Raw genomic sequence first — 27,797 nt, forward strand, 5'->3', positions numbered from 1 at the left:
GGGCTGGAAGGGTATTCAATCCTAAACCCGCAACCATGCATATACATTCAAAGCAAGACCCACCAACCTGGTAGCATCTTGGAGAGAAGTGTAACTCGCTGCTGATGGACCCTGTGCAGAAACTGGTCTAACAGGGTAAGAACCAGTCAACCTCCTGCCCCATCCCCACGGACAGCAGGACACTCTGCCTGCCTCGAAGCCTAATATCCTTGCTCAGAGCTATGCATTCAGACCATTGTGTCTGTGGAATAAAGGCGGGAGAATACTGAAAACCTAAGTCGTTTACCCCATTTGGAAAAATGGCTCTAATTCATGTCATCCTGAAAATTAGAATAGTAAGCGATGCTTCACACAAATCACCTGAAGGAGAACCATCAGGTGCACCGCTTCACTTTTAGGCCGTGCCAAATCCTACTGCCTTCCATCCAAACCTCCCAGACTGTAGAGGAACATGGCACACTGAGCGGTGTTCTGGATCACCCAGCATGTTGCAGAAGCCAAAGGGCACTTCGAAGAGGCCTGCTGGCTAGCATCCTTCTGCAGGCCCTTGGGGTGGCAGAGTTGTGGGAGACCAAATAAATCATGTTCAGCCATTCTCCCATTCCAGGCCTTCTAGTATGGTTTGGATACATGCAACACCAGCTCCATACCTGGACTCAGGCCCTTATCTTCTGCTACGAGAGTGTGTTGTCTGTTATGACGACGCATCGCCCAGGCCCTCAGTGAGGTACATTAGTTACCCCCACACTCTACATCACCTTCAAAATGGCCTGCATACAAGGTGGTGACAGATATATTTCCTGCGCGATAGCTGAAATACTCACCACCTTGGGAGGTCTCCACTATAATATAAGAAGAGATGCAAGGAGGAAAGAACCAGAAAGCTGGCCTTTTCCTGTCATACCCAGGCTGTTGGTTAATCTAGGCCAGGAAGATAGCTCAGGGGTCAAACGCTTGCCTTGGGAACAGGACTATGCCATGCAACATGGGTTTGATCCCTAGTGTGGCGCATCGAATTTGGAGTAGTCCGGCATTTAGCGTGATATAAATAACTAATTCATAAATATACCTACGCACATCATATTGGGCCCATCTCTCCTGCACATTAGGAAGAGACTGAAAACCCCTGCTCTTCAAGGAACGTGTTCTCGCTTGATGACTCCCCTTGTATCACCTCTTCCCCATCTCATCCGTCCCCTCTGAATTTATGCAGAGTGCTCCATCGTTGCTTGAAAGCTAGGTCTGGGGACGGACGGACGGACGCACACACGCACACGCACACACACACACACCCCCCCTCCCCCCTCCCTCCCTCCCTCCCTCTCCCCCCCTCCCTCGCTTGGCTGCATGTGGCTTTCATCAGATCCACTTTTAATGTCACATGCTAGCAAAGATCTTGGGGAGCTGGCAACCCCAGTAGAAACAGGGCGGCTCCTGGCCACCCCTAGAATATCTGAGGCCTCAGCATCTCGCATGACCCTAATCCCTCCCGATGCCTCCCTGTTACTCTAGACCCTCTGTTAGGATACAATAACAGTTGGCTGCTGCCCCGTTCAACAAACCTTTGCAATGTCATTCCACACAATTTCCTGAACCTTCTTGATTCCATCACCACCCAACATACCAAAGTGCCCACTGAAGCCTCCTCTGAGCATTTAGCAACTCCAGCTCCTCCCGATTGTCACCATCCCACGTGTGGCTCTGCGGCATCATCAGCACTTCCACTGGTTGCGTATCCAATCATCACACACCATTTCAGAGCACCCTGGGCTGCGAGCGAGCCCAGCTCCATCCAACACAACAGACTCACTATCACCAGAATATTCACTGCTTCCAGCTCAAATACACAGCCATGGTTCTACAACTTCTATAGAATTATCGAAATGCTTCCAGGAATCCAGGCTCACTATTATCATCGGATCCAAGGTCCACTGAGTCAGTGCACACTGAGGTTTCCTACAGGCCGACTCCAGCTCCCAAAGCCCATACATTCCAAGGGCTGGCTCCATGCGGTCTACAGGTCATCATTCACACGATAGTCAGAGCACACTGAGGTTTCCTACAGGCCGACTCCAGCTCCCAAAGCCCATACATTCCAAGGGCTGGCTCCATGCGGTCTACGCCTAGTTTCATGACAGCCAGTAAGTTTGCATGTTATCTCCATCCGCTCTACAGGTCTTCATTCCCATAACAGTCAGTGCACACTGAGGTGTTCTTTGCATAGGCTTAAGACACCCAATCCAATAATTGTCAATATCGATATACACACAGGGTTTAATGGATTGCGCCTTGCCTGTGCCAACTTTACAGCTTTCTCTGGGATCTCGATCCTGGGGAAAGAGTACATGGCTCCCTGGACAGGATTGCACCGGATTCCAGGCGCTTGGTTCAGTATTTCCTCTGTCAGTGAAGCCTTCTCTGCCAGGTTACTGAGCACCGCCTGCCTTTCCTGCAAGAAGAGGGCGAAAAAGCACAGACCTCAGATATGCATCGTATTACTGTAAATCCACAGATAACAAAAGACTGCAATACAGCTGTCCTAACCGTGTGGGCCGAGGCCAGAGAGGACGACCCAGAGAGCTTTAATTCTATTCGGTTCTCAGTCATCAATGTGGGATCGTCAGGGGCTCCTGGAGTCGGGGCCACTGTTGCTACATTCAGAAGGATCCGCGACACGTAGAACAAGGTTGAGTCCAGCCAGAGGCGACTTCTTTCGAGTTTGATAACATTAGCAGGCTCAGTGGACGTCAATATAACACATAATATTTAAAAGGCAAAGATGTATGAATTTTTAGTGCAAGATAAATACATGTTAATTTCATTTGATATATCCTATGACCCAATGCCATGGTTGAAACAGTGCAGTCCAAAAGCTATTTCTGGAGCACCTTTGTGTTGAAACGGGCAAGAATTTGTGAACGTAGAGTTCGATAAAAACAGAACACATTAATTAGAGCCAATCGATGGCCTTTTCTACCCATAATTCCATTTACTGCATTATCTTTACCTACAGGTGGTCAGGAGTCACCCTCTCAGAGGTAAAGCCACTGGTAAGGGGAAATGTCCTGAACGATTGCTCTGACATCAGCCCTGCTCATTTTCCTGCTTGTCCAGAATGATTCACTGAGCCTTTTTAACAGTGAGCCCTCATTCCTGCACTCACTAAGGGTGCACCTGTTTGGATAGGTTCTCTGGGAGAACTTAAGACTGAGCGTTGTTGCCTAAAACCACTTTTCATTCTGGGACTTGAAATTCCAGGTCACGGGTTTGCAACACGTGCTTCTCCAGATCTCTCGCCATTGACTGTGCTGGCTAGGGCTAATGGGAGATGTAGTCAAAAACAAACTACAGAGGCAGAGGTTGCTAACCCCTGCCTAGGTTTCTAACCTGAAAAGCAAAACTCCAAGCCCCAGAATGCAAAGACAAAAGGGGCATTTGGAACATAAAGGTTCCGACCATGTCACCTGGATGAGGATACAAGCTGATCACTTCTGGTGGCTGTTCTACTGTAGGTAGGTACGATCAGGGTTTAGGGGTAAGTGGGCAAAGCAAGGGCTGATTATCAGTTTGTTTTATTATATTCTAGTAATAGCACAACTTGTGTTTTAATTACAATCTAATAGTAACAGGCTTTTGTCAGTAAATGACCAGCCACAGCCGACAGGTTTACACCTCTCCCGACGAGAGAGGAGTCAGAGTCCTAATTTCAAGGGCGTTCAATTCAATGGGGGGGCTTGTATCCAACTATGCCAGGTGCACCTGTCCCTCAGAGCCCCAACCTCTACAAAAGGTTTCCCGAAGCTAGGGACCTGCGATACACTGACGCTTTAAGAGGACTGGGAAGAAACGTATGAAATTCTACACTAGACATTTAACATGGGATGTGTTAAGCATCAAAGCAGCTTTTACATTTCTTGCATTAACCCATTAGCCTATGCCATCACTTAACAGGAGACCCACTAAGGAATGCACAACAGATTTCTGGAGCCTGGCAATTCAGAGATTAGGAATTAGACCCTGGATAAGAGACATGGAAGGGGTGATGGGTTACATACAATGTAAATGCTGGTGACATCTGGAGAAGATAGAATTTGAATATTGTGCGAGTTAGTAAGGGGAAGAGGTAAAGTGTTTCTTTCTGGTTGCATTGCATGGACGTGGTGGGAGACCTGGGTAGGAAAGTCAGGTGAGTGGAACGTGGGTTGTGGCCATTGGCCAGAAGTGGGGGGGGGCACATTCCACTCTGGCTGAGTTACTTTACTAATATAGGTAGCTTGACAAGCAGGACAAGCAAGGTTAGTGCATAGGCCAAGGATTGGTGATCTTGACAAGAGCTGCAGGGAAAGCTCAGCCTTGGAAATTCATCACTGGGTCCTGGTTGGATAAAGGATGTGTTTTCATGCAATAGTCTTGCTAGCTGGAGTCGCCATTCGTCAATAAAAGATGAATGCGGCCAATGGTGTCGGGCAAGTAGAATTGGGGGTTATGAAGTGATGCATCCTTCATTAGAGACATGCACGGGGGAAGAACTGATGTACGGCTTTGACCACATGAGATCCAGTGTTTCAACAGAGAAAACACTACGCAAACTACTCAACGTCTCCTCGGAAGAGGATGCTATAGCACACCGATCACAAAATCCCCTGCCTTTCACTTGAAAACCTCCAGTGGTGTGCCCGACGAGGCTGGCTACCTCCCCAAGCTAGCAGATGATGGGCCCGGGGAGGGTCCCCTGGTTACCCACACTTGGTCTCCCTCTCCGGGCAGGGTATGGTAACATTGCCATCACAGACACTCCGGCCACTTTAAGGGAATTGATGAATTGCGGTCCCGCAGAATCACGTTAGTACAGGAATCCCTTCGTAAATCTGCATCAGGAAAGAGAGGGTTCTGAATTAGGACAGGAAACTTGTCAGCCAGCACTCAAGGCCTCCACTGTCAAGACAGCCAACAGAGTCCACCTTGGCGGCATGGATGGAATGCGACAAGAGAAAGGGCCACCTCAAGGGTGACTAGCCAGCCTCAGGTCGCACATCAGAACTGGAAACCATATTCAGGGGTAAGGCCTCCAACCAACCGCTACACACCCGAGTTTCCTTACCCCAGAGAGAGGCTAGAAGGTAAGGCCAGGGTGAGGCAAAGAACGGACCACCAAAAGGAGGAACAAGCTCCTACATTAGGGCTATAAGCATCCGTCCAGAGAGGGAACTAGATAGCCAGTCCCCATCCCAAAAAGCAAAGCTAAGTCCATAAGCCATAGTGACAGTGTAAGTGTTTGGAGTAGGAGCTAGAGCACAGAGTGTGGAGATAAGAGCTCTTTTAAAGATGGTTGGAGGAGAGGCCAAGAAATTGAGCAAGATCCAGTAGACTAGAGTAGAGTTCATAGTGGCTGGGTGAGTCCAGGAAAGAGACTTTGGGGCGAAGAAAGACTGAAGAAGCTGGGGTTCAGGAGGCTGTGTGAGGTAGGAAGGCATCAAGGAACATTCAGCTAGAAATTAGACAGAGATGGTGGTGCTCAAAAGGGCATAGAGGGTGCCTAAAAGGGTTAAGCTAGAACATCAGTAGAAATCCTTGCATGACAAAGGAGAGTATGGGAGGGTGCTACTCATGAAAGTGAAGAAAGGAAGACCCAAGCATCCTGCAGAAAATGTTGACGGAGTAGAGGGTGAACATAGTAGGAAAGAAGGTGGTGCTCAGAGGAGCGAAGCAGGTTTTCAAAAAAGGTGAAGATGAGAAGTGTAAAGGTTATTAAAGCCGAGAATAGAAATGGAAAGAATGGTGATCAGTGGAGTGAAGCCCCCAAAGGGGTGAAGATGGTGCAGAGAGAAAAGTGTATTCGAGAGTAGGGACAGTGAAAAAAATTGAAAAACAAAATCACTTGCAAAGAGAATTCACTGCTCTGTGGCAATCTCTATGTGAACAGAATTGGGACAGATATTCAGCTGAATACCTCTCATTTGTTAAGGATTTTAAGTGTGGTGCCTGATCTGAGAGGGAATTAATAGCATTCTTCCCTGCATTAGAAATGACTTTCAGAACAATGTTCGACAGAATCCTGGTAATGGCAAATGTGCATAAACTGTGTAATGAAGGAATATATGTTGGAAGAGAACAAATACTGTGGCAATTTCCTTCCAAAAATATACTTGACGGGCCTTCTCAAAAAGGTTTTATTTTTAATTCATTGGATTGGTTTACTTTTAAGCTCCATCAAGTTGGAGATTAAATCCAATCCAAGAGACGTTACACCTAAGCATGTCTCCAGCGGTTTTCTCAGTTCTCCTTCTGCTGCTTGAGGGATCCAAGAGACATCTCCTACGCTCTCCCTGACCCCAGTTCTTAGTTGAAACAAGACCGTGGTCGGTGCCCTTGACCTCAATTCCCAGACGCAATGTCATTTCTTGGTTCCTTTAATGTTTACTAAATTGAGGGCAGGTCTTGGGAATGACTTGTAGTTAGATTGGATTATACTAACCTGATAGGTGGTTTCCTCCTGAACTGAACCACATTCACCAACAAGCAATTTGAATGACTTCTCACTTTCTTGAGATCACAGTACACTTTTCGCAAACAAAACGACAGCTCAATCTCTTATGGTCGATGTTGTTGCTGGTTATAATGAAGGCTTAATTAATGAACACGTAACTTGGCTGTAAGTCCGGTTCTCCAGCATAGGTCTAGACGTTGCTCTTGCCTTGAAGTTTTATGTGGCACGCACAAAGGATTTTCAGAAGACCTCAGAATTATTCGTCAAATTTGGACCGACGAATCACGGGAAGGCCTTGTTGAAAGCTTCCATCTCCAGGTGGCTCTTGGGCTGCATCATGCACTGTCATCGCCTCGCTAACCAACCTCTTCCAGGTCAGGCGAGACTCCATTCCACCAGAGCCATCGCAGCGACGACAGCGTTTCTCTCTGGTGTGCCCCTGCACAACATCTGCAGGTCTGATACATCGAGGTCCACGCACACCTTCACATGGTCCTACTGCGTCAACAGGGATTCCATGAAGGAATCCAGGGTTGGCCAAGCGGTGCTACGTAACCTGTTCACTGGAGGGGAGTGTGTTACAAGGGTGAATGTTTTTTTTTTTACCTCTGTTGAGCCTCACCACCTCCTGTGGTTGTGTATATGTACTGCTATGTAATCTCTATTCATGAACATGTGAATACATGCCAGACACATGCCGGAGAAGGAACACGTTACTTACATGTAACTCCTGTTCTCCAGCATGGGTCTGGCATAGATATACATGTGAACCTTCCCTCCTTCCCCTCTGTGGTTCGTCTTGGTTCATACCGCCACTTTACGTGCTTACCAAATCTGAGGATAGCCACTAGGGGTGCAGTTTAGGGAGACGACTGTCATTGGAAAGGCAGTATGGCCCAGAGGACAGTAATTGGTTTAGAGGAGAAATGCAGTTCTCAGGCTAAAGCAAAACTGCTTTTCTTTTCTACCGAGGATTCCCAGCCCGACAACGGGAAATATTCATGAGCAGATCCCATGCTGGAGAACTAGTCCTTTTTGTATGCAGCAGCTCTCCCTCTGTGGTTAATCGTCGCAAACGTGTAACTCAAATTATTACGATACTCTTCCAGTCTTTAGGACAACTGCTAGGCCTTTGGATCACCTTTCTGAAAATACAACCATTTTCTCTTTCAGTCCATCTTAGACTTCATTGGATATTTGGACGCGGACCAGCATGCAACACATTACTTCTCAACGCTACATTCTTCTTAGACCATTGTAGCATCTGACATGATGACTTTCCTCCATCAATTCTTAATACTCTTGCTAGACACTTTGAGCAAATGTGCCAGCATGCAATATAGAGGACTCCTCAAGTCCTCTTTGTCAGTCACCTAGTTCTCCTCGCGCCTGGGGCGAACCTCTGAGTGCCACCTCTTACCTCCTCAAAGCCTCTGGGTTTCTCAGGCTTCTTCTGGTTTAACCTTATCATAGTGGCCCTTCTGTCCTCCTCCCAGTCTATAGTTAACTAAGAGGTCTAACACTCATGATGTCCAAGTTGCGTTCTGTGACCCCTTCCTGGCTATCACCGTTTAGACTCTTCTTGCACTGATTAAACTCATCTTGGCAGCTGTCGCACCAGTGAACCCAAGCTTGTGGGCCTGCTTGCTGCCCACGCCTTTCGTTGCTTCCACTAATTCTCTTCCACTAATTTTCTCCTGGGACAGTTCTACCTGCAGTTGCATCCTGATTTTTGACTCCGGCAATGTTTCCGTGCCGTACGTCCTCCTCCCTTACAGGAAGTCAACGCATTGTCGTTCACTGTGGCACTGCTCACACAACATTTTGCCTCCGGACGGACAGTCAACTTCTCAAAAGGCAGTTCTCGCACAGCTCACCTTGTCCTACTCCATGTAAACTCATAGCCCTTAGGCATTTCTGGCACAGCTCACATGGTTGCCTCCTCTCTGTCATGAGCCAGCAGTTCTCTGATAGCTCAGGGGATGGGCACTAGGACTCAATCTGATGTAAACATGTTTGGGGCAGATTAACTGAATAAGGAAAAAAGAAAGTTAGGAATACACATAGGACAATTTACCATGGAAAGTGGCGCGATTAAGAACAACTCCTAAGCAATAGGAACTGTGCAGAATTAAACAAAGATGGATATGAATAGTTATGATTGATTTATAGTTTGTCACATGCAAGGAGTAAAAAGGTCCAATGACCTCAAGTCCATAGGGACTTTACCAAAAAACCAAGGACAGGGAACTGAGTAATGAAAACACACTGGCCATGGTTTTGGTACTGTTGGTTACTTACCCCAAATAAAATAATGGAACACATTTACACCTCCCTCCTGGCTCTGGAAATAATATTTGTACCCTAGATCATATGTTAGATGGTTTGCAAAAAAGATATAGTCCGGGGCAGAGCCCCACATGATTTTTGAAATAATAAAATGTGTACTGTAATGTGACCGATTACAAGAGTAAAAAAAAAATTATAAAACTGAGCCCTCTCACTGTCTCCACACAACTCCTCCAGGCCTGCGTTTATTCGGCATATGTGCAGTGGGGACCAGTTATCTTAGCAAAACAAAAAGCTGATGACCAGAAGATTTTGAATTAATCATAACCACGGGCACAGCTCTGGGCAACCCTCCAGACCATCGTTCTTCAGCCTGCCAAGCCATTACAGAAAGGGAAAGACCATATGAAAATCCGGCTTGATCCTACCCCAAAAGGGGCAGTGCAGCCCAAACTGCTAGTTCACATCGCTTCTGCACGAGACCACAAGCATCCCCAAACATCTTTCAACCTTGTTGGGCCTCATCAGTGAGGAGTAGCTTGGGTCTCTAGGCCCGGCAGATTCTGGACCCACGTCTGGGCATACCCGCCCCGCTTGGGTTGACTTTAGCAAAACAAAAGGTGATGGCTTGGAAGCTTTGAATTAATCATAAGTAGAAAAGATGGTTTGTGATATGTCATTTATAACGCGCCTATACACAAGTGTTTCAAGGCGCGACAAGACAAGGGAGGGAAGACAGAGGGAGGACAAGACAAACTATATTACTAGGCCTTGTGATATTCAGATCGTGCAAGTGCGACAACGCAAAGTGCAGGGGAAGGGAGAGTGAGAAGTGCCGGCAAGAGTGGGTGCAGGGAGCTTGGGGGGAGTGCAGTCAAGGCAGCATGGCTCTGAGTAAGTGTGCCCAGTGCAGTGCAGCTCTGGGTTAAGTGCAAGGAGGCAAGGGACTGTAGAGGTTGCAGTTACATCCCCTAGGTGTGCGGTAGGCCAGGAGGCAGTGCAGGTGAGACTGATCAGGGGGACAGCAAACAGGTAGGTCAGCAGGGGAGGGAGAGAAGGAAAGGGGCGGAGAAAAGCAAGGTCTTGAGCTGCTTCCAGAACTTCAGGTGGTCCGGCTCAATGCTTTCATTGCAGGAGCTACAGAAGTGCTTCGCTATTGCGCCCCTGACCCCCACACAGAGGCCTTGACAGTTACCTGTGTCTAGGTGGCGACTGCTTTTGTAATAAGATGATCATGCCATTAGTCCATCCTGCGAGCAAGTGGCAATTGATTAGGATAGGAATTAATTGTGTAGTCAGGAGCTCTTGTTTTGCTGTGCTATGCTTAGCATCCCACCTAATATAGCATGCACGCCCCTAGATGTTATGTGGCTAGTCTTTGGCCTCCTTTGGTGTTATTTCGGTCTCTAGTGACATCTGTTGCTTGTCCAGGGCTACTTGTTCTGGGTTCAGTTACTCCCTTGGTATGTCTCTATATAGATCCCAGAAGGGTTCCTCCCTCCCCACGCAGAAAGAGCACAGCTGTGCAGGAAACCCCACCTACCATCTACCAGCCCAAGGGCCGAGTAAGGCTGAAGAGTGGTAAAAAGCTGTGAGTGGCTAGTCTGTAGAACCAACCACATGCAGCTGTGTGTGTGGGCGACAGATGAAGAGGGTGTAACCGAGGGAAGAGCTATGAGACAGGGAGGGGCAAGAGAGGGGGAGGGGCAAACGAGAGGGCAGGGCCAAGAAAGAGGGAAGGGGCCAAGAAAGAGGGAAGGGGCCAAGAGAGATGGGAGGGGCCCAGAGAGAGGGGAGGGGAAAGAGAGAAAGAGAGAGGGGAGGGGAGAGAGAGGGAAGGGGCAAGAGAGAGGGAAGGGGCAAGAGAGAGGGATGGGGCAAGAGAGAGTGGGAAGGGGCAAAAGAGAGAGGGATGGGGCAAAGGGGGATGAGGGAGGAAGGGCCACGAGCTTGTCAATAATTGTGTCAGTGCAATGTGTGCATGTGTGAGGGGAGATGGAAGACTGGACATGGCTTTGCAAATAGTGTGATGCCGTGCACCAGTGTGCATTTCACATGATTCTGCACATTCACTACAAGCAGGTTAGGGCCGAGGCTGTGTCGTCAGCCTCAGGAAAGATAATTGCCAGCTGCTGCAGGCAAGGGATGGAATAACCTTAATTGCGCCACCAACGTCATAAAATGGCAATAAATCTGCCATGGCTCATGTTACCGCACATGCCAACACAAATGACACTAACGTAACCAAACTTTGAAGCAGGATTCAAGAACACATATGATGCAACACCAGGAAGTGCCACAGCATCGCCAGGTAGAAACAATGAACTGCAAGAGGTGAAACTAGCAATCAGGCATTTCCCTAATACGCACCCAGTCTCCAGAACACGTTACCAAAGCAGATCACACATACCCCCACCATACTTCACTTAAGTGGTTAAATGTCCTACTCTACAAAGGACATCTCATTAATCGTTCCACTGTGTACCTTTCAACCTCCATTGCTCCCTCTCCCATGCCACCAATTCTGCTACCTCCTGCGAGGGGTCAGAAATGAGGAGCGAATACAAAGAGCTAGTGTTTTCAACATCAGACATCTTTATTGAAATAAATGGGTTGGATAAAGGCCTATCTGTCCTATCCTAAAAATGAGTTTCCCTACCTAGGAAACTAAAGACCAGGGTGTGTCTTGTCATCAAAATTATAAACACTGTCCTTGTGTGCAAAACATTAATCGGACCCTCACACTAAAGATGAACACCAAAAAGTGTAAAGGAAAGTGTCTCTGATTTAAGTTTGGCAAAAGGTGTTCAAAACCAAAATCCAACAAAACAATCCTTGGATCCAGCGGGAGAGTTCCCTTCCACGGGATGTCTCGGGTAGGATGGCAAAAGTGTCTCTTTCAAAGAATTGCTTCCTAAGGATAGCAAAGGTCATTCTTTAAGGGTGGGGAAAGTGTTAATGTCTCTTTCAAAGCAATAACATCTTATGGATAATCTCCTGGTATACTCGCCTGCCAAGAATCCCTTTCTGGAGTCTGCAGATCCCCTGGTATATTCTCCTCCCAGCTATCTTCTCCCCAAATGATTACTGCCTGATGCGCTTCTTTCACCAGGGCTTCCTTTTTAATGTTATCAATGTCTTTCAGTATGGTACAGTTGTATTCCTTTACTGTCTATACTTTCTTGGGTCCAGGTATTACTTGCTCACATTCCCCACATTAATATATATGGAGACTTGTACAAGTTTATCTTTTGATTCCTTCATTATCATTCATTGGCTTGTGGAAATACATGTTCCAACCTTCCTCATATTGATATCGCATACATGAGTTGTGCAAGTTCTGTCTTTGTATTCCATTTGGTCAGTAAAGTTCCTAATGGTTTGCATGCCTGTTGGCATGACCCGGGTTCTCCAACATCTCTGGGCAGGCTCAGCGGTGTCTGGCAGATCCTCCGATTCATGGCATGTTGTTGCAGTGAAGCGTTGACCGTGGGATGGCGTTTTCTGCTCTGCAGACCCTCTCTCAGCTCCTCTGCTGTCTCCGCGTTCATTCGCTGTTAAACCTGCTGCTCTTGGACTTGACCATGCTGCCGGCAGCTCCGCTGTTGCTGCCTGTTCCCCAGCTGTCTTCTCCCGGTGCCAGCAGTATGTTCTGATGCCCCGTGCCACACCGGTAAGCACAACCTGCAAGTGGCAGCCTGAGAACACCTGTGATCAGCACGGCCCACTCCCGTGCTTCTGCATTCTCCCATGGTTCTGCTTCCTTCCATTCTGCTTCTCTCTCTCTTGTACAGACACCAACACCATTTTTACATGTCCCACGTAATTGGATTTCATTAACCACTAGTCTGCATGTTCCGCTTAGTGTTTCTGTTGATCCATATTAACTCCTCCTTCCTCGTCTCAGTACTTGAGGCTTTATGGGATTTGGAGTCCATAGGTTTTACAGAACTTCTCGGGTGATTTTGTTTGGGATTGGAGATGTTATGTGTGCATTATGTACATACGAGGTGTGAATGATATCCTGCCTAGAATGTCTGGCAAGAGTGGAGGGATTTGTATAAAGACAACATGCCATCAGGAATTTAGGAATTATAAGGTCTTCTTCACATGGAAGGGAAGAATACAGCGTCTCTTGATGGTGTCACCACATCCCCCCCGACAGCCATCTCCTACCATGTGATCATCCCTCATAATACCACCTCCAGGGTCAGGACCAGGTACCGGCTGCCGTCCCCTGGCCACATGGGAGGAGAGCTCAGGCTGGGGATCAGTGATGACAACACAGGATTCATCACACTCGCAGTCTTACTTGTAACACTCTGGTTACACCGCCTACGTACAGCGCTCGTTATTTGCCGGCTAGGCTTGCACTTTATAAATCAGCTACATACTTACTAGGGAGGGGGTTGGAGGAACATCGCCAAAAGGAAGACGGTGGAGTGGTAATGAGACTAGGGTAGTGGTATTCAAACGTTTTATGCTGCGTCCCCCTTAAGTAAAATATTTCTGAGCCCCCCTTCCCCTGTATATAATATTGTTGCTGCCCCCCACCCTCTCCAGACACCATATCTGCTAAATCTCCCTAATAAAAGCAGTCAATGTACTCCCTTTTGGAAAAGCCTTGCACGCCCCCTGGACATCCTTTGCCCCTTCTACCCAGGGCGGGCCATCCCCACATTATGAAGACCCCCGACTAGGGTTCTCCATTAAACAACCAAGTCTAATACAGTGGGGATGGGGTGCTGGAACCTAGTGAGTGTGGATGTGAACCCTCAAGGTTCTGTCACTCTCAAAGTCGTGTGCCGAATAGAGCAAGCTGAAGTTTGCACAGCTCAACTCGTAGACACTTGGTTCACTATTTTCAGGCCAGGTGAGAACAGTAGGGCCAGTTTTAAGTGTGAGCTTGTGGATCCGAACTGCACCCCTCTGGCGGCATGGTTCCAATCTCTTGTCAAACGCTGGATTGCAATTAAAAATGATCCTGTCGCTGTCATGATGCCTACCCCCGGGCATCTGGATCGAGTCCATCAGCCCTGGGAGCAGGCATCCAGATACTCATTAAAACCCCAACAGCCCCGACTGGGGGCTGTTTGGATTCAGTCCTGGCGCCTTAGGCGCCAGGCTCATCATAGAAATCAGTCCTGGCGCCATAGGCGCCAGGCTCATAGACTTAACTTACCTTATACAGACCATGCTGCAAATGAGTCCAAGCCAACGTGAGTCCTGGACGGGACTATTTTATTACAGGGACTATTTTTACCGGACAGTGTTTGGTAATACAGACTCTTACCAAGCAATATTCTTTTGGACCCAGCAGCAACCTAACGAGGGAATGGAACAAGAGTGAACATGAACTTTATAGACACTGGAGTCAATATTCCTCCGGAACTCCTCCAGTACCTTCAAACCAGTGAAGTAACTGGTATCTACGCACCCCTGCATGCCATGCAGGATGGAGAGCTCATTTAAAAACATAAGGTGAGGTTACCAAGAGGGGATATCAGAGGTGATTAGTGGGGAGAACGAGAACAGTTGGGGGGGGGGCATCACTAAAGTCCACGGGTGGCTAAATCCCTTTCTCCACTTGCAGGAGAATACTTCTACGAGTCCAGCAGACAAGATTAGGCGGGCCAGTCCAGACTGTCATCTCTTCACTACGCATCACGTTGGTGGAGACCGCAGCTGTCCGGGTCCGATCGACGACCCTGTGGGAACCAGGTGAGCGTAACAGTCCCTTTTCATTTCTAGATGCACTTGTTGTCTGCAATGCATACTTATTTGTTCTACTGAACTAGAATTTTAAATGCATGGTGCATTACAGCAAGCTGCATGCATGCGTCACAGAACGACTTAAAACAGGCTCTGTGGGTTTGGTGGTTTTGTAAACACACCAGTGAATGATTAATGTAAATGAATGTAAAATTGGAAATGTAAAGATACGGTTTGTGTGGGCTTTCCACTTGCCGCACGCCTGAATAAAGGGCACGTGATGGAGTACGTAAAAAGAAAAGCAGTCATGCGTGCTTCCAAAATAATAAAAGTGAACAAAATATTTGGGAGATTTTAGGTTTCCTGCTATAAAGTTATCTCCAAATTAAGATAGTCTTGAAATCATGCCATGCTGGATATTGGAAAAGTTGGATTACTTCGAGGACCTAATTTAGAGGAAAATGCTTCTCCTACCGAACTGCACACCTTTAGTGGCTATACTTCATGAGCTTGGATTGCAGTCCTTAAAAAGTAGGATTATATGGAAACAACTGTTGCTTTACAAAAATATTTGATATCCTTTGCCCAATTGCTCATACGTAGATTTGCAATCTATAGCAAATAAAACTTCTGGCAATATGATCCTTGCCTTTGTTAATTTATGTAGGCAAATGATTGTCGACAGACATAAATGAGATTTTGCTGGACAATCTTCAAAAGGCTAAACTAACTCTGATCAGGATTGATTGGATTATAACCTGCTCAGCCTTACAAAAATACTCGCTCTGTGCTCATTTGGGACACAGGCAAAAGAAGGCCTGGGACAGTAAAAACTTGTTGAAATCCCTAATTCTTCCTATCGTGCTATCTTTTGGAAATTTGGTTTGAACTTCTTGCCAAGGAATCATGTGCATTTGAAACCATTTGCTTAAAGATTTAGCGATTTTTTAACAACTTGAAAGATGTTGAAAATGTAAAACATGTCATATATTGCCTGACTTTAATACAATTACGTATATTGCATTTTAAGAGCTTTGTTTATAGATTGTCATTTGTGGAGTCAGAACTATTGTATTTTGGGGGCAAACGAGTATCATTGGCACTTGCTGTTCTCAGATTTATAGAAAAAGTAGACCATTTAAAAGTCGAATCTCTGGGTATAGTTGATACTTTACCTCGTGATCTGGGACCACACCGATAGTGACACAGGAGGGTAATATGTGACAAGTGCTTTGGTTGCCTTTCAGGGGGTGCTGGGGTAATTATGGTTGTAGTAGTCAGGAAATCATTTCTATCCAGAGTTTTCACAGAGTAAGAACTTTAAAAAAGTACTTAGGATCTAATAAAAGTGGGCTGCCTACTCCAGCTTTAATCTCATTTTAATATTATATTGGAAGCAAAAGATAATTTGTAGTTTTAAATGGCTACTGTTTGAATGATAACTACTCATGATGAAATTTAACCGAGTTTAAAGAAATATGAATTAGAATTATGAATTTATTTTCTTTTTGTACCTAAATGTAAATTGTATAAAAGGTTGTGTTTATAGATTGTAAAAGGTTTCTTTTTAACCAAATTCAATACATTTTTTGTAAAAAGAAAGTAAATTAATAGATCTAAGACCGGCTATAAAGGATCCAGCGGAAAAGTATCTTGGAATATCGAGTCTTAATTCATGCATTGGAAGTTTTACTATTGGCTTGTAGGTTAACTGCATATTAAGGAAAGACAAGCAACTGCTGTGATTGAGTGACATGGACGTGAGTCCGAGTCACTGTCAGTTTGGGGAATTTGAGTATTATGGTGTACCGGAAAAATACCCGACTCAAGAAGGGATCACAGAGCCTTTCCACCATAAGGGATCTCTTTCCCTTCAAGCTTTAAAGGAATATAGTCCCCTTCACATTCTCAATAAGGGAGAAGATGCCCTTCACCCTGGTAACCAGTGTAGCCCTTGTCAGGATTTCCAAAGGGGACCAGCTCCTTGCTACTTGGTCCTACTGTTGGCTTTCCCCAGTTGGCCCATTTGCATTGTAGCTTTAGGACTGTTCTTAGGTCCTTTTTAAGCTCCTTCATACTGGCTCCTTTTTACTGCACAGTGCAACAGCCTCTCCCCTCTTGTTCATCTGGCCTTATACCCAGGCCTTCTTTACTAACAGCCTTTCTATTGCTTCTTCCGATTGGTCTGCCACTGTATGGTCTCCTTTGCTCCATTGGTGGTGGACCTGGGACTCAGAGTGGTTAGAAGGCTGGGCAGCTATCTTCGTGTCGGGTGGAAACTCACCAATTTCATATGTTGCTCTGCTGCAAAGTGTAGACTCAGATCCCAGAGACCTGTCCGCTTCTGCAGTGGTTCACTTCATCTTGCCAAGGCTCCCTCAATGTCTACCTTGTGGCATCCTTTTCTTATAGGCATGTGGGAATCCCAGTTCACGGGCGGGGCCTTGGGCTTGAAGTATGCATAGGTGGTCTGGTAGTGACTGCTGGTGTCATGGGGAGCCATTTTGGCATAAAAGATCTGGCATATGTTCGTTCCCGATCAGCGTTTCCAGAAGGTCGAGATCCTCATAGGCAACATTACTGTTTGTTTCCACATACATTAACACTAATGGATCCTTGGGTCTCTAGAAGCACAAGCATTGCCCAAGCCCACATCTTTGTGGCAGATGTTACTACCTTTGTCGATGTGCATGCAAGAACCAGGAGCAGGGTATTGGCCAAATAGCACTGGTGTCATTATCTACTGTGTCGGGACATGGCCCTGAAGATGGAGGGGAACCTGGAGGCTCCCACCATGTACTATCTCCAGGTGGCTCAGTTTTTGTAACATTGCCCTGGTAGGCGAGCATTCCTGAGCTGCAGAGTCCCCTCCTGGTCTGGGGACATAGTTAGAGGACTTTATCACAGCAAGGGGGGTAAGAAAGTGGCAGGGTGAGGTGGCTGAGGCCGAAAAAGAGGTGAACCTCCTTACCCCACCATGCTAGGGGGCATTGGTCTACGTAAGGAGGCATGACATTCTGGCTGAGTTGGAAGAACGAGAGACGGGTGAATGCAGGTCTGGCTGAATAGCAATTCATTGGTTTAACAGTAACATCTGGCATTTAAAGCACTACATTGTGGCATGACTACTGCAGCACCTTTAACATGAAAAGGAGTTGGCGTGCCCTTTGGGGAGTATATGAACAGCAGCTTGGCACAAGGAGTACTAAATAACACAACAAGATAATGCTGCAAAGCAAGAAACAAAGCACTCAGCACCTTGCCTAGTGTGCTGAATTGGTGGAGTGCCTTTCAGTAACTGGGTATTTTTCTTGTATTAAATCCCACCCCTAATTACAACCATATTCATGTATGGACTACTGCAGCAGGCACCAATGTACAATTATCATCTGGGGAGAAGCCGCCAGCCATTCAATATATATTAAATGCAAGCTGAATCGTATGTTTTAGCTGGTTTTCCATCCTGAGGTTGGCACCGTACTCTCATACTCTGGCATATCCCTGTGCCCCAGCATCTTTCTCCTTCACTTACCACCACCTTGCACCATGGTGCGGCCTTGTTCCCACCTCCCTGGATCTCCTCCTTCCCCCATCCACGCCCTCACACTTACACTTACCTCCTAGTCGGGCTCCGGCTCCCGGTTCCCCAGCGGATCCCCTCCTGCATCCTACAAATGGTGGGCAGGCTCAGTTTGTAGGACCAGTGCTCAGTGACCCAGATGTGCCCCATAGGTCAATGTTGTCTAATCCAAAAACGATTTACACCTTAGGGCATAGCCCCAGGGTGCTAATAGAAATAATACCCATGGTGGCAGGCTAGATTAGCCGGCAGGGGCAATGGGCCCGCATTAATGTCTTCGCTCAGGCCTATAACTTGGGTGCCAGCCCATTACTGGGCAACCCATCCGGCCACAGGAGCTATTTGTATTTAAATCAATTGTATTATTAGGAGATGGTGACAAGACATTGAAACACAAATTAATTGTTTCTCAAGATTTTCATAGGTAAGATAGTGAGTTACCTGGAAACAGTGTTCATTAATGGATCCTTGTGAGGAGACTCCGACATTAAGTTCCACTCCAAAGAAAACATTGAGGTCAGAACAAATAGAGTCACCTCATGCTACATGGGTAGGTGCTGGATTGCGTTTGGCGGCAATGGATGAAGTTCAAACTGGAAGATCTTGGTAGGGAAGGGAGCATTTTGATAGTATAGATATATGAATGACATGAGGGTAGATCTAATATTAGAAATAAGTCTGGTAACGCTTCAGAAAAGGATGAATTAATGACAAGTACGAGAGAGTATGAATAGACAGGATAACAAAGAATTGCATTAATAATGGAGGTACCACAATGGGAAGGTAGTCGGACAAGGAGAGTCCTGCTGTTACTGGAAACAGCTGGATGACACGGGCAGGAGATGCGCCCCGATGAGCATAGTTTTTATGAAGGCAATAGAGTTGAGCTAAGGGCAATGGTGTGGTCAGATGACAATCAGTGTGGCAATGACCAGATGCAATTGCAGGTATCGGGAACGATACATGACGTAATGACATTGGGCAAGATTGGGCAGCAGAGATGAGCCCATCACAGATTGGATGGATAGGGAAGCAGAGCTGAGTTGCATGTCATTGCATAAGAATTTGTATTTGTTTATTTAGATCGCGCACCCAGCCCTAAGGCATCTGGGCGTGTTACTTGCATAGGAGTTGGTTACATGATACAATAAATTACACACAAAAATGACCAATACATACATTAAGTTGCAAGTGGTTGCATGAATGAGGGTTACATGTGTAAGTACAGGATAATGAGGTGAGTCAGATTCAGACAGTCATCAGGACGACAGGTTGTTAGTTATCTTGTGTGGAAAGCCAAATGTTTGCATTTTTTCTAAAAATAGGAAAGGATGGTTCAGATCTTAGCGTTAAAGGTAGGGAGTTCTACATCTTAGCTGCTAAAACCGGGAAGCTGCTGCCTCCTGCAGTTTGAAACTCGTGGGGCGATCTGAGATGTTTCGAGAGATGTTGGTAAGGTAGCTGGGTGCTTTGTTAGCGAGACACTTGTGTGTTAAGGAGATGGTTTTGAGGGCAATTCTTAGTTTGATCGATAGCCAATTCAGGTTGCGTCTAGATGCGGAAATGTGTTCCGACCTGGCAATGTTTAGTGCCGATCTGATGGCGTTGTTTTGTACAATCTGTATCTTTTTGAGGTTTTGTTGGTTAAGTCCCAGGTAGAGCACATTGCAGTCGTCTAGCTTAGAAACTAGTGCTCTGGCTAGAGTTATGCAATTGACAGATGTGAGGAATGGTCTGCAGGCTGTGATTAATTTACAAGTGTAGGCCGTTGAGGAAGCCATCGCATTAGTTTGTTTAGATACGTTCAGGGTCGAGTCAATGTAAATGCCTAAGGATTTTACATCCTTTGAGACCTTGATGTTGTTACCATCAATATTAAAATATTTAAACTGTTTGTCAAGATTATTGAGTTTGGTTGGTGAGTCCAAGAGTAGTAATTCCGTCATGTCATCATTTAGGAAGAGTCCATGCTTCGCCATCCAGGCTTGGATGATACTGTAAATGTCATTCAATGCTTTTGAGTCAGTCACATAGTCACCGGTGAGAGGGATGAGTATTTGAGTGTCATCTGTATAATTTGTGTAGGTGACACCCAAATAGTCAAGATCGTCAAACAGTGGTTTCGCCAACACATTATAAAGCGTGGGGGAGACACACGATCCTTGGGGGACTCTGCATGTGACTGGTGCTGGTTGAGCAGAGGCCGAGGGTACGAAGACCCTCATTGTTCTATTATTGATGAATGATTGATCCAGCTATTGGCTTTGTCTGAGAAGTGTGGTGCTGAGGAGAGGTGGTTGCAAAGGACCTTGTGGTTTACTAAGTCAAATGCCGCTGACAAGTCTAATAGTAGGAGGGCTAGTTTGCTTTTGCCCTTGAGATTTTCCATTTATGTCGATCAAAGCCGGTTTGGTCCCGTGCTTAGATCTGAAGCCGGATTGCCTGAGTCCAAGGAGGTTGTTTGCTTCTAGATGTTCTTGGATTTGCAGGTAGGCTGCTCTGTCCAAGATTTTCAAAAGATACGGCACCGTGGTGATGGGTCTATAGTTCGTGGGGATACTGGGGTCAAGGGTCTGTTTTATTTTTTAGAAGTGGAAGGACCCAGGCGTCTTTTAGGTTGTTCGGGACTATGCTCGTTTCAAAAGAGGCGTTGAAAGAGGATGTGATGAATGGCACCAGATCCTTGGCTATATTATTGATGACTGGGACAGGGCAAATGTCGCCCTGACATTTTGAGGGTTTTAGTTTAGAGATTAAATCCTCAACTTCTTTGATCGAGAGGGGGGTGAAGTTGAATATTTTATGGTTATCCAACGGGGGCATAGGTGAAGTTGGCTGGGCGTCGTCTGGTGACAAGCTTAGTTTCTTTGCTTCAATTTTCTCTTGTAGCATTGTGATTTTTCCTAGTAGGGCTTTATGGATGCTAGCGCACCAGGTGGTATCTTTAGTACATGTGTCAGGTAGTGAGGTGGGGGTTTCTAGCTCTTTGAGAATGACACAGGAATGTCAACCAGGTGATCCCGTTAATACGCTGGACACCTGGAAAGATTCTTTGGCGATCTACAGTCCTACATTTTTCTTTCTACACTTCACCAGGATATATCTCAATTATATGGCAACTTCTTCTGCATAAATCTTCAGGTATCTCCAATATTATTGACCGCAAAAGGCTGTAAATGATGCACTTAACCACTCTCTGCTCTTCCTGCCATTCGCTGACTTGGATTTGCAAAAGGAAGAGGTTTCGATGTATTCATGAGGAACTCAGGTCTATGAAACAAAAGGAAAAAACCTTCTCAACTTACAGCAGCAAACTGTTTGTAGGAGGGGTCTCCAGGCTGTGGTGGGTTCATAATGACGTCAAGCACAGCCTGGGCAGGTGCCGGTGGGCACAGGCGCACAGACACCAGCTTGGTAAGTTGCTGCTTCACCTCAGGATCCATATTGATGACCTCCATGTAGCCCCCGCGGAACCCGCACCTGGAAGATCAGGGAAAAGAGGCAAGAACCATTCACAAAAGGCATCACATTATTTGTAGAATTATAAAAAGATATTTAAAGTTTTACAGTTCTTGTCAAATACACGTTTAATCTAGATCTTTGGTCAAGTGAAAGAAACAGTAGGCAGACAGAATTTTGATACACATCAAAGCCACAACACTCGGAAGAGGCATTTTGTACAAAGCACAAACCAAATGTACAAATATATACCATCTAGCTTTATCTGACATATCACACACCTATTTAGCGCTCCCTCACAGTCACTCTCCTTAGATCCTTCTCTCAGTCTGTGCTTTAGTGCGGGGCTCTCGATGAGCTCCCTCCTTCCCCGTCCCTGAAGGTGTCCTCGGATGCGAGGGAAGGAGGCCGAGCGGGTCAGGGTGGTTGTACCTGTCTGGAGAGCCTCATTGCGCTTTACCAATCATTTGTGGCGAGGGATGAGAGGTAGGAGCCTCCCTGACCTTTGGTAAGCAGGTGCTGAGAGTAGGAGGAAGCCAGGGCGGCCATGTAGGCCTACACTAGGGTAGCACAGTGCCAGGGTCAGACATTGCATCTTCTCTAGTTTGTAATATCCTAACCTTGGCAGCAATCGCATATCTTGGGATATCAACAGTTGTCCCCTGATTTTGAAAAACGGTTTGCCCAACTGCAATTCATCGCATTGTGCATAATTAAGTGTGTTCTAGTGCACACCCATGTGCCCTGCTATTCAGGGAGATGTGCAGGCAGAGAGCCAGTCTGAGCAGTAACCCAAGGTGGCAATTCTTATCAGGGTCCCATGTGGGGGAGGGGTGGTGTCTGCAGACCCACTCCACCCCTACCTGCTCTTCCACCAACACCTCGCCTGCTCCCATTTGCTAGTAGCACCTCGGCCACTGTGGACAGCCTGGCAACCAGAGGGAAAAAACTACCCTGAAAGGGGGGGGGGGGGTTTGACGTGTTTTCTTCATCCATAAAAGTAGCGAGAGCTGCAGCAACATGATTCACCAAGGGGGGGGAGGGGGCCCATGCACTGAAACTGCAGGGGGGGTCACCATCACAGTAAGAGCCATGTCTGTACAGCGTGAGGTGAAAGGACACGGATAGGCGTGGGTGGGATGGCGGGAGTTCTGGACAGATTTTATTAAATGAACGCTGTCACAAAATGAAGGCTCAGCATTGTTATCCAATCACCAGACAGCAGACAAAATGCAACACTTCATTGGTGCTAAAAAAAAGAGAAAGCAATCCGTGAGGGATAGCCGCGTCCCCTGCACACTGTCTAACAGGCCGAACGGCCTAATGGAGTTGATAATCCGAAGATTATTTTGAATGTTTATGAATTTCTTTATATTCAAAATACAGATGATTTAGGAAAAACACATTCAATAGACAATTAGTGATCATCAACAGTAAATTCTGTTATTTATTTGTGTTTTCAAGTGCCCAACGCGTTTCGAGTCGAAAAAACTCTTCATCAGGGCCGACATATTCATCAAACAATTTCTATAAAAGGAAAATTATATACAATATATTAGTGCATTAGATAGACTTAATAGTGAACAAAATCTAACAACAAAATCACATTTGTTATGAAGACAGTAATTAGCTTAAACATTTTAGCTGTATTGGTGGGTAACACATTCTATTGAAAAAAAGCCCAACATTACCCTAGTCTTTCCACATTCACCAAGTTAGTGTGATTATGCCACATATGTGTCTATATAGAAAATAGGTAGCTGCCCCTATATTTTGCCTTTGGCGCAGTGAATTTTGGGGGGATAATTTATTACTAAGGAGTGCAAATTATTGTGCTGCATTGATGCAAAATGACCTCTTACCTTGAGTTATGCTAATAACCAGCAAGGACTCAGAGGGTAGACGATTGTGTATTGTCCACTAGGCTCACGGTAACTAGTTCTTTTAAATCTGTGACCAATGGGGACCGATGGCAGAAGCGAATCTCTCAAGCCTAGAGAGAAGGAAAGATATTTTATAACAATGTATGTGAAAAGCTTTCTAAAAGAAAAAAATAGGCTTAGAGCCCAGAGTTAAGTGCGTTTACTAAGTAGTTTTAAAGTCCGGTCTAAATACTCACTTCGATTCACACCAGCAATGTAGGAGGAGTTCAGGAGCCGTAGGAAACGGCAGTTGAATGAGCCTCTCTCACATTTTGCGTGTTTTTATATTGTTAAGTGTTATGACGTCACTGGCGCATGCGTTGGCGGCGTCACGCTTACGCATGACGTCACCCGCGCATGCGCGGAGCGATGTAAACAATCCCCCATGTTGTGTATGAATTAAAATGCAGCATTCTACCATAGGCGATCCATATGAGGAAGCAACGATATCGATTTTTAATTATATGGCGTTACTTAGTAAAAAGTGATGGCCGTAAATGTGTATTTCTAATCTAAAATTTGAAATAGCGGTAATCCGTGAACCTCGATATGGGCAAAAGTGGGTCAAACGGGCTAATGATTAGGCTTTTGTACTAGGGCAACTGAAGAGAGTAGGTTGCTCTCTGAATTGTGATGTTATGTAATTATAATTTGTGTATATATCATCAACAATACTGTCGTGGAAACTTTGTTTTACACATTTAGCATTTTTCAGACCCTTATAAACGTTTCTTAGTTAATCAGTGGAGCATAAGGAAAACACACATTTCAATCACAATGACATAGCAGAATCCAAAAAAAGGATAAGGTTTTGAATGTAAAGAATTAAACCGAAAATAGCTTCTAAAAGACATGTAATTGGTTCGGAAAGTTATATCTAGTGTAAGGTTGACCTATGTGAGTGAGACTAAGATGGCTACCTCCTTGTAGTGGGAGTTCATAGGAATGGCCCTAGAAAATAATCCTCATTAATTCCCAGGGGTGTCATAGCGTCCAATTTAGTGATCCAGAAGAGTTCTCTTTGTGCAAGCTTTTTAGGAAGATTTCCACCTCTACTTGATGGTCGTAGGACCTCCAAAACCACAAATCTCAACTGTGAGATATTGTGTTTTTTCTCTTCAAAATGTCTATAGACTGGGGATTTGCAATTTTTGGTCCTGATGCAGGATTTATGCTCCGTCCATCGGTCTTTAACTTTCCTGTTTGTTCTCCCCACGTAGTATATACCGCATGGGCAACGTATAGCATAAATTACATTCTTGGTATCGCATGTTGCAAATTGTTTTAACGAGATTTTCTTGCCGTTGTAGGGGTATCTGATGTGGTCTCCTTTTATTACATTATTGCAATGTTGGCAATGTAGACATGCAAACGTACCAAGTTTTTGTTTACTGAGAGTTGTCTGTAATGGTTGTTTTGGTTTCTCTGCCTTAATCAGTTGATCTTTCAAATTTCGCCCTCTTTTGTAAGCCATCATAGGTGTATCCGGGAAAAGCTGAGCAAGCGTATTGTCTGATTTAATAATGTCCCAGTTTTTGTGTATAATTCTTTTGATCTGATAGCTTTGGCTTGAGTATTTAAGTGTATGGATTAATCCCTTCTCGTTCTTCTTTGGATGGCCTTCCAATAGTGCATTTCTTTCCTGGGTTTCTGTATGTCCTGGATGTCCGGGATATGTCCCGGGACATCGTTTACTCTTGGCAAGAATTTTACACAAACAGCCGACCAGTACCAAGAAGACCACCTAGGCAACCAGCAGCAGTAGAAGAACATACAGAAAGCAGCGAGGTAACTAGTGGGGAACTCGAAGAAATACCAAGTGCTACAACAGCTTCTAATATTTTATCTGAAGCTACAACCAGTGGATCCACAGTAGTCACTCCACAGATTCCTTTTTTAGGCGACGGAAAACCAGAAGAGGACAAAAGAAAACCCCGCCAGAAAAAGAAATAAAGAATAATTTGGTGATTAACATCTCTTCCAAACCTCTTACCTCGGCCCAAATAGATACACTCAATTTGGGTATCTCATTTATACCAACTAACTCCACTACGTTCTTCGAAGAAGAAGTCAACCTCTTTAAACTTATAAGGAAGATGGAATTAAAGGTCTTTTTTAATAACATTGTGGATAACATGCAAACCAGAACAAAATCAAAATACCTAGAAATGAAAAATAAAAGCAACTTCTACCCGCAGGTCAATCACCCATTGATTCATCTATTTAAACAAAAAACCATAAAAGACCTTAAAAGATTGAAGTACACCCAGCCTAAAAAACAGAACATCCGCAAGCACAAACTGAAACTAATTAAACAACTGGCAGAGGACAGCAGCTTGACTCTCAAACAAGCAGACAAAGGCAGAGCTCTGGTACTAATGGATACAACCCTCTATGATTTAGGCTGTTCCAAACTTTTACAAGATACCAGGACCTACACACCACTGGATAGTGACCCAATACTTGGGATAACTAACATTATCAATACAACTGTGGAGAAGGCTCTCATGATGGACTGGATAACAGATAAAACAGCTGACTTTTTGATACAGAAATATCCCATAACACCGGTCTTTTATGGACTGCCGAAAATACACAAAAACCTTCGAGATCCACCATTTCGTCCAATTGTGGCCGGGACAGAAAGTATATTTCAACCTCTTGCTATCTATCTAGATACAGCCCTACAACCATTGGTCCAAGCAACATCGACTTATCTTAAAGATACGACTCATTTTTTGAAAATTTTACAAACATTACAACTAACAGAAGACAACCTGATACTATTCACCATGGACGTGAACAGTCTATACACCTCTATTCCACACTCCGAGGGAATTGAAGCTCTAGAATGGTTTTTATTATCCAATAGACAAGTAAAAATCCACAAGATTCTGGCACTGGAGTTAATTAACATCATACTCTACAATAACTATTTTCGACACAATGGGCAGTTCTACCTACAAATTTCTGGTACCTCAATGGGGTCCTCCGTGGCCCCATCTTACGCCAATATCTTCATGTATCATTTTGAAAAACATTATGTATTGGACAATCCAACCTGGACGAATAAGATCAAATGCTGGCAGAGGTATATAGATGACGTCTTCGGGATATGGAAAGGCACAGAAACAGAACTACAAGAGTTTTGGAAATTTCTAAATACCTGCAATACAAGAATAGGTTTCACTATGGAAATCGGCAAACCACATGTGAACTTTCTTGACGTCACTGTTGAAATAACAAGGACTTCACTTAAAACTAAATTATACAGAAAACCGACGGATGTGAATAGTTGTCTCCACCACACAAGCCACCATCCAAATCATCTGAAAGACAATTTACCCTACAGCCAATTATTACGGCTCAAAAGAATCACCTCAGAAACAGATACACTCCAGGGAGAATATAACACTATGAAACAAAGATTTTTGGATAGAGGATTCCCATCGGAAGTGGTAGAAAGAGCCATAATACGCAATCTTCCTAAAAAGCTTGCACAAAGAGAACTCTTCTGGATCAACAAATTGGACGCTATGACACCCCTGGGAATTAATGAGGACTATTTTCTAGGGCCATTCCTATGAACTCCCACTACAAGGAGGTAGCCATCTTAGTCTCACTCACATAGGTCAACCTTACACTAGATATAACTTTCCGAACCAATTACATGTCTTTTAGAAGCTATTTTCGGTTTAATTCTTTACATTCAAAACCTTATCCTTTTTTTGGATTCTGCTATGTCATTGTGATTGAAATGTGTGTTTTCCTTATGCTCCACTGATTAACTAAGAAACGTTTATAAGGGTCTGAAAAATGCTAAATGTGTAAAACAAAGTTTCCACGACAGTATTGTTGATGATATATACACAAATTATAATTACATAACATCACAATTCAGAGAGCAACCTACTCTCTTCAGTTGCCCTAGTACAAAAGCCTAATCATTAGCCCGTTTGACCCACTTTTGCCCATATCGAGGTTCACGGATTACCGCTATTTCAAATTTTAGATTAGAAATACACATTTACGGCCATCACTTTTTACTAAGTAACGCCATATAATTAAAAATAGATATCGTTGCTTCCTCATATGGATCGCCTATGGTAGAATGCTGCATTTTAATTCATACACAACATGGGGGATTGTTTACATCGCTCCGCGCATGCGCGGGTGACGTCATGCGTAAGCGTGACGCCGCCAACGCATGCGCGAGTGACGTCATAACACTTAACAATATAAAAACACGCAAAATGTGAGAGAGGCTCATTCAACTGCCGTTTCCTACGGCTCCTGAACTCCTCCTACATTGCTGGTGTGAATCGAAGTGAGTATTTAGACCGGACTT

General features: G+C 45.1%; 1 protein-coding gene across 4 annotated transcripts in view; it reads right to left on the reverse strand.

Annotated features, from left to right (window-relative positions):
* LOC138498003 (alanine aminotransferase 2) overlaps positions 1–27,797 on the reverse strand; it is a 454,912-nt gene that overhangs the window by 11,553 nt on the left and 415,562 nt on the right. For all 4 annotated transcript variants that reach the window (XM_069621785.1, XM_069621784.1, XM_069621782.1 and 1 more), the window contains 2 exons: positions 21,374–21,548; positions 2,294–2,449 (listed from right to left, as the gene is read on the reverse strand). In XM_069621785.1, the coding sequence (XP_069477886.1) occupies positions 2,294–2,449; positions 21,374–21,548 (331 nt within the window). The remainder of the gene's footprint in view (positions 1–2,293; positions 2,450–21,373; positions 21,549–27,797) is intronic.

This window comes from Ambystoma mexicanum, chromosome 5q (genome assembly GCF_040938575.1).
Source record: "Ambystoma mexicanum isolate Mex_15411 chromosome 5q, UKY_AmexF1_1, whole genome shotgun sequence".
Classification (NCBI taxonomy): Eukaryota; Metazoa; Chordata; class Amphibia; order Caudata; family Ambystomatidae; genus Ambystoma; species Ambystoma mexicanum.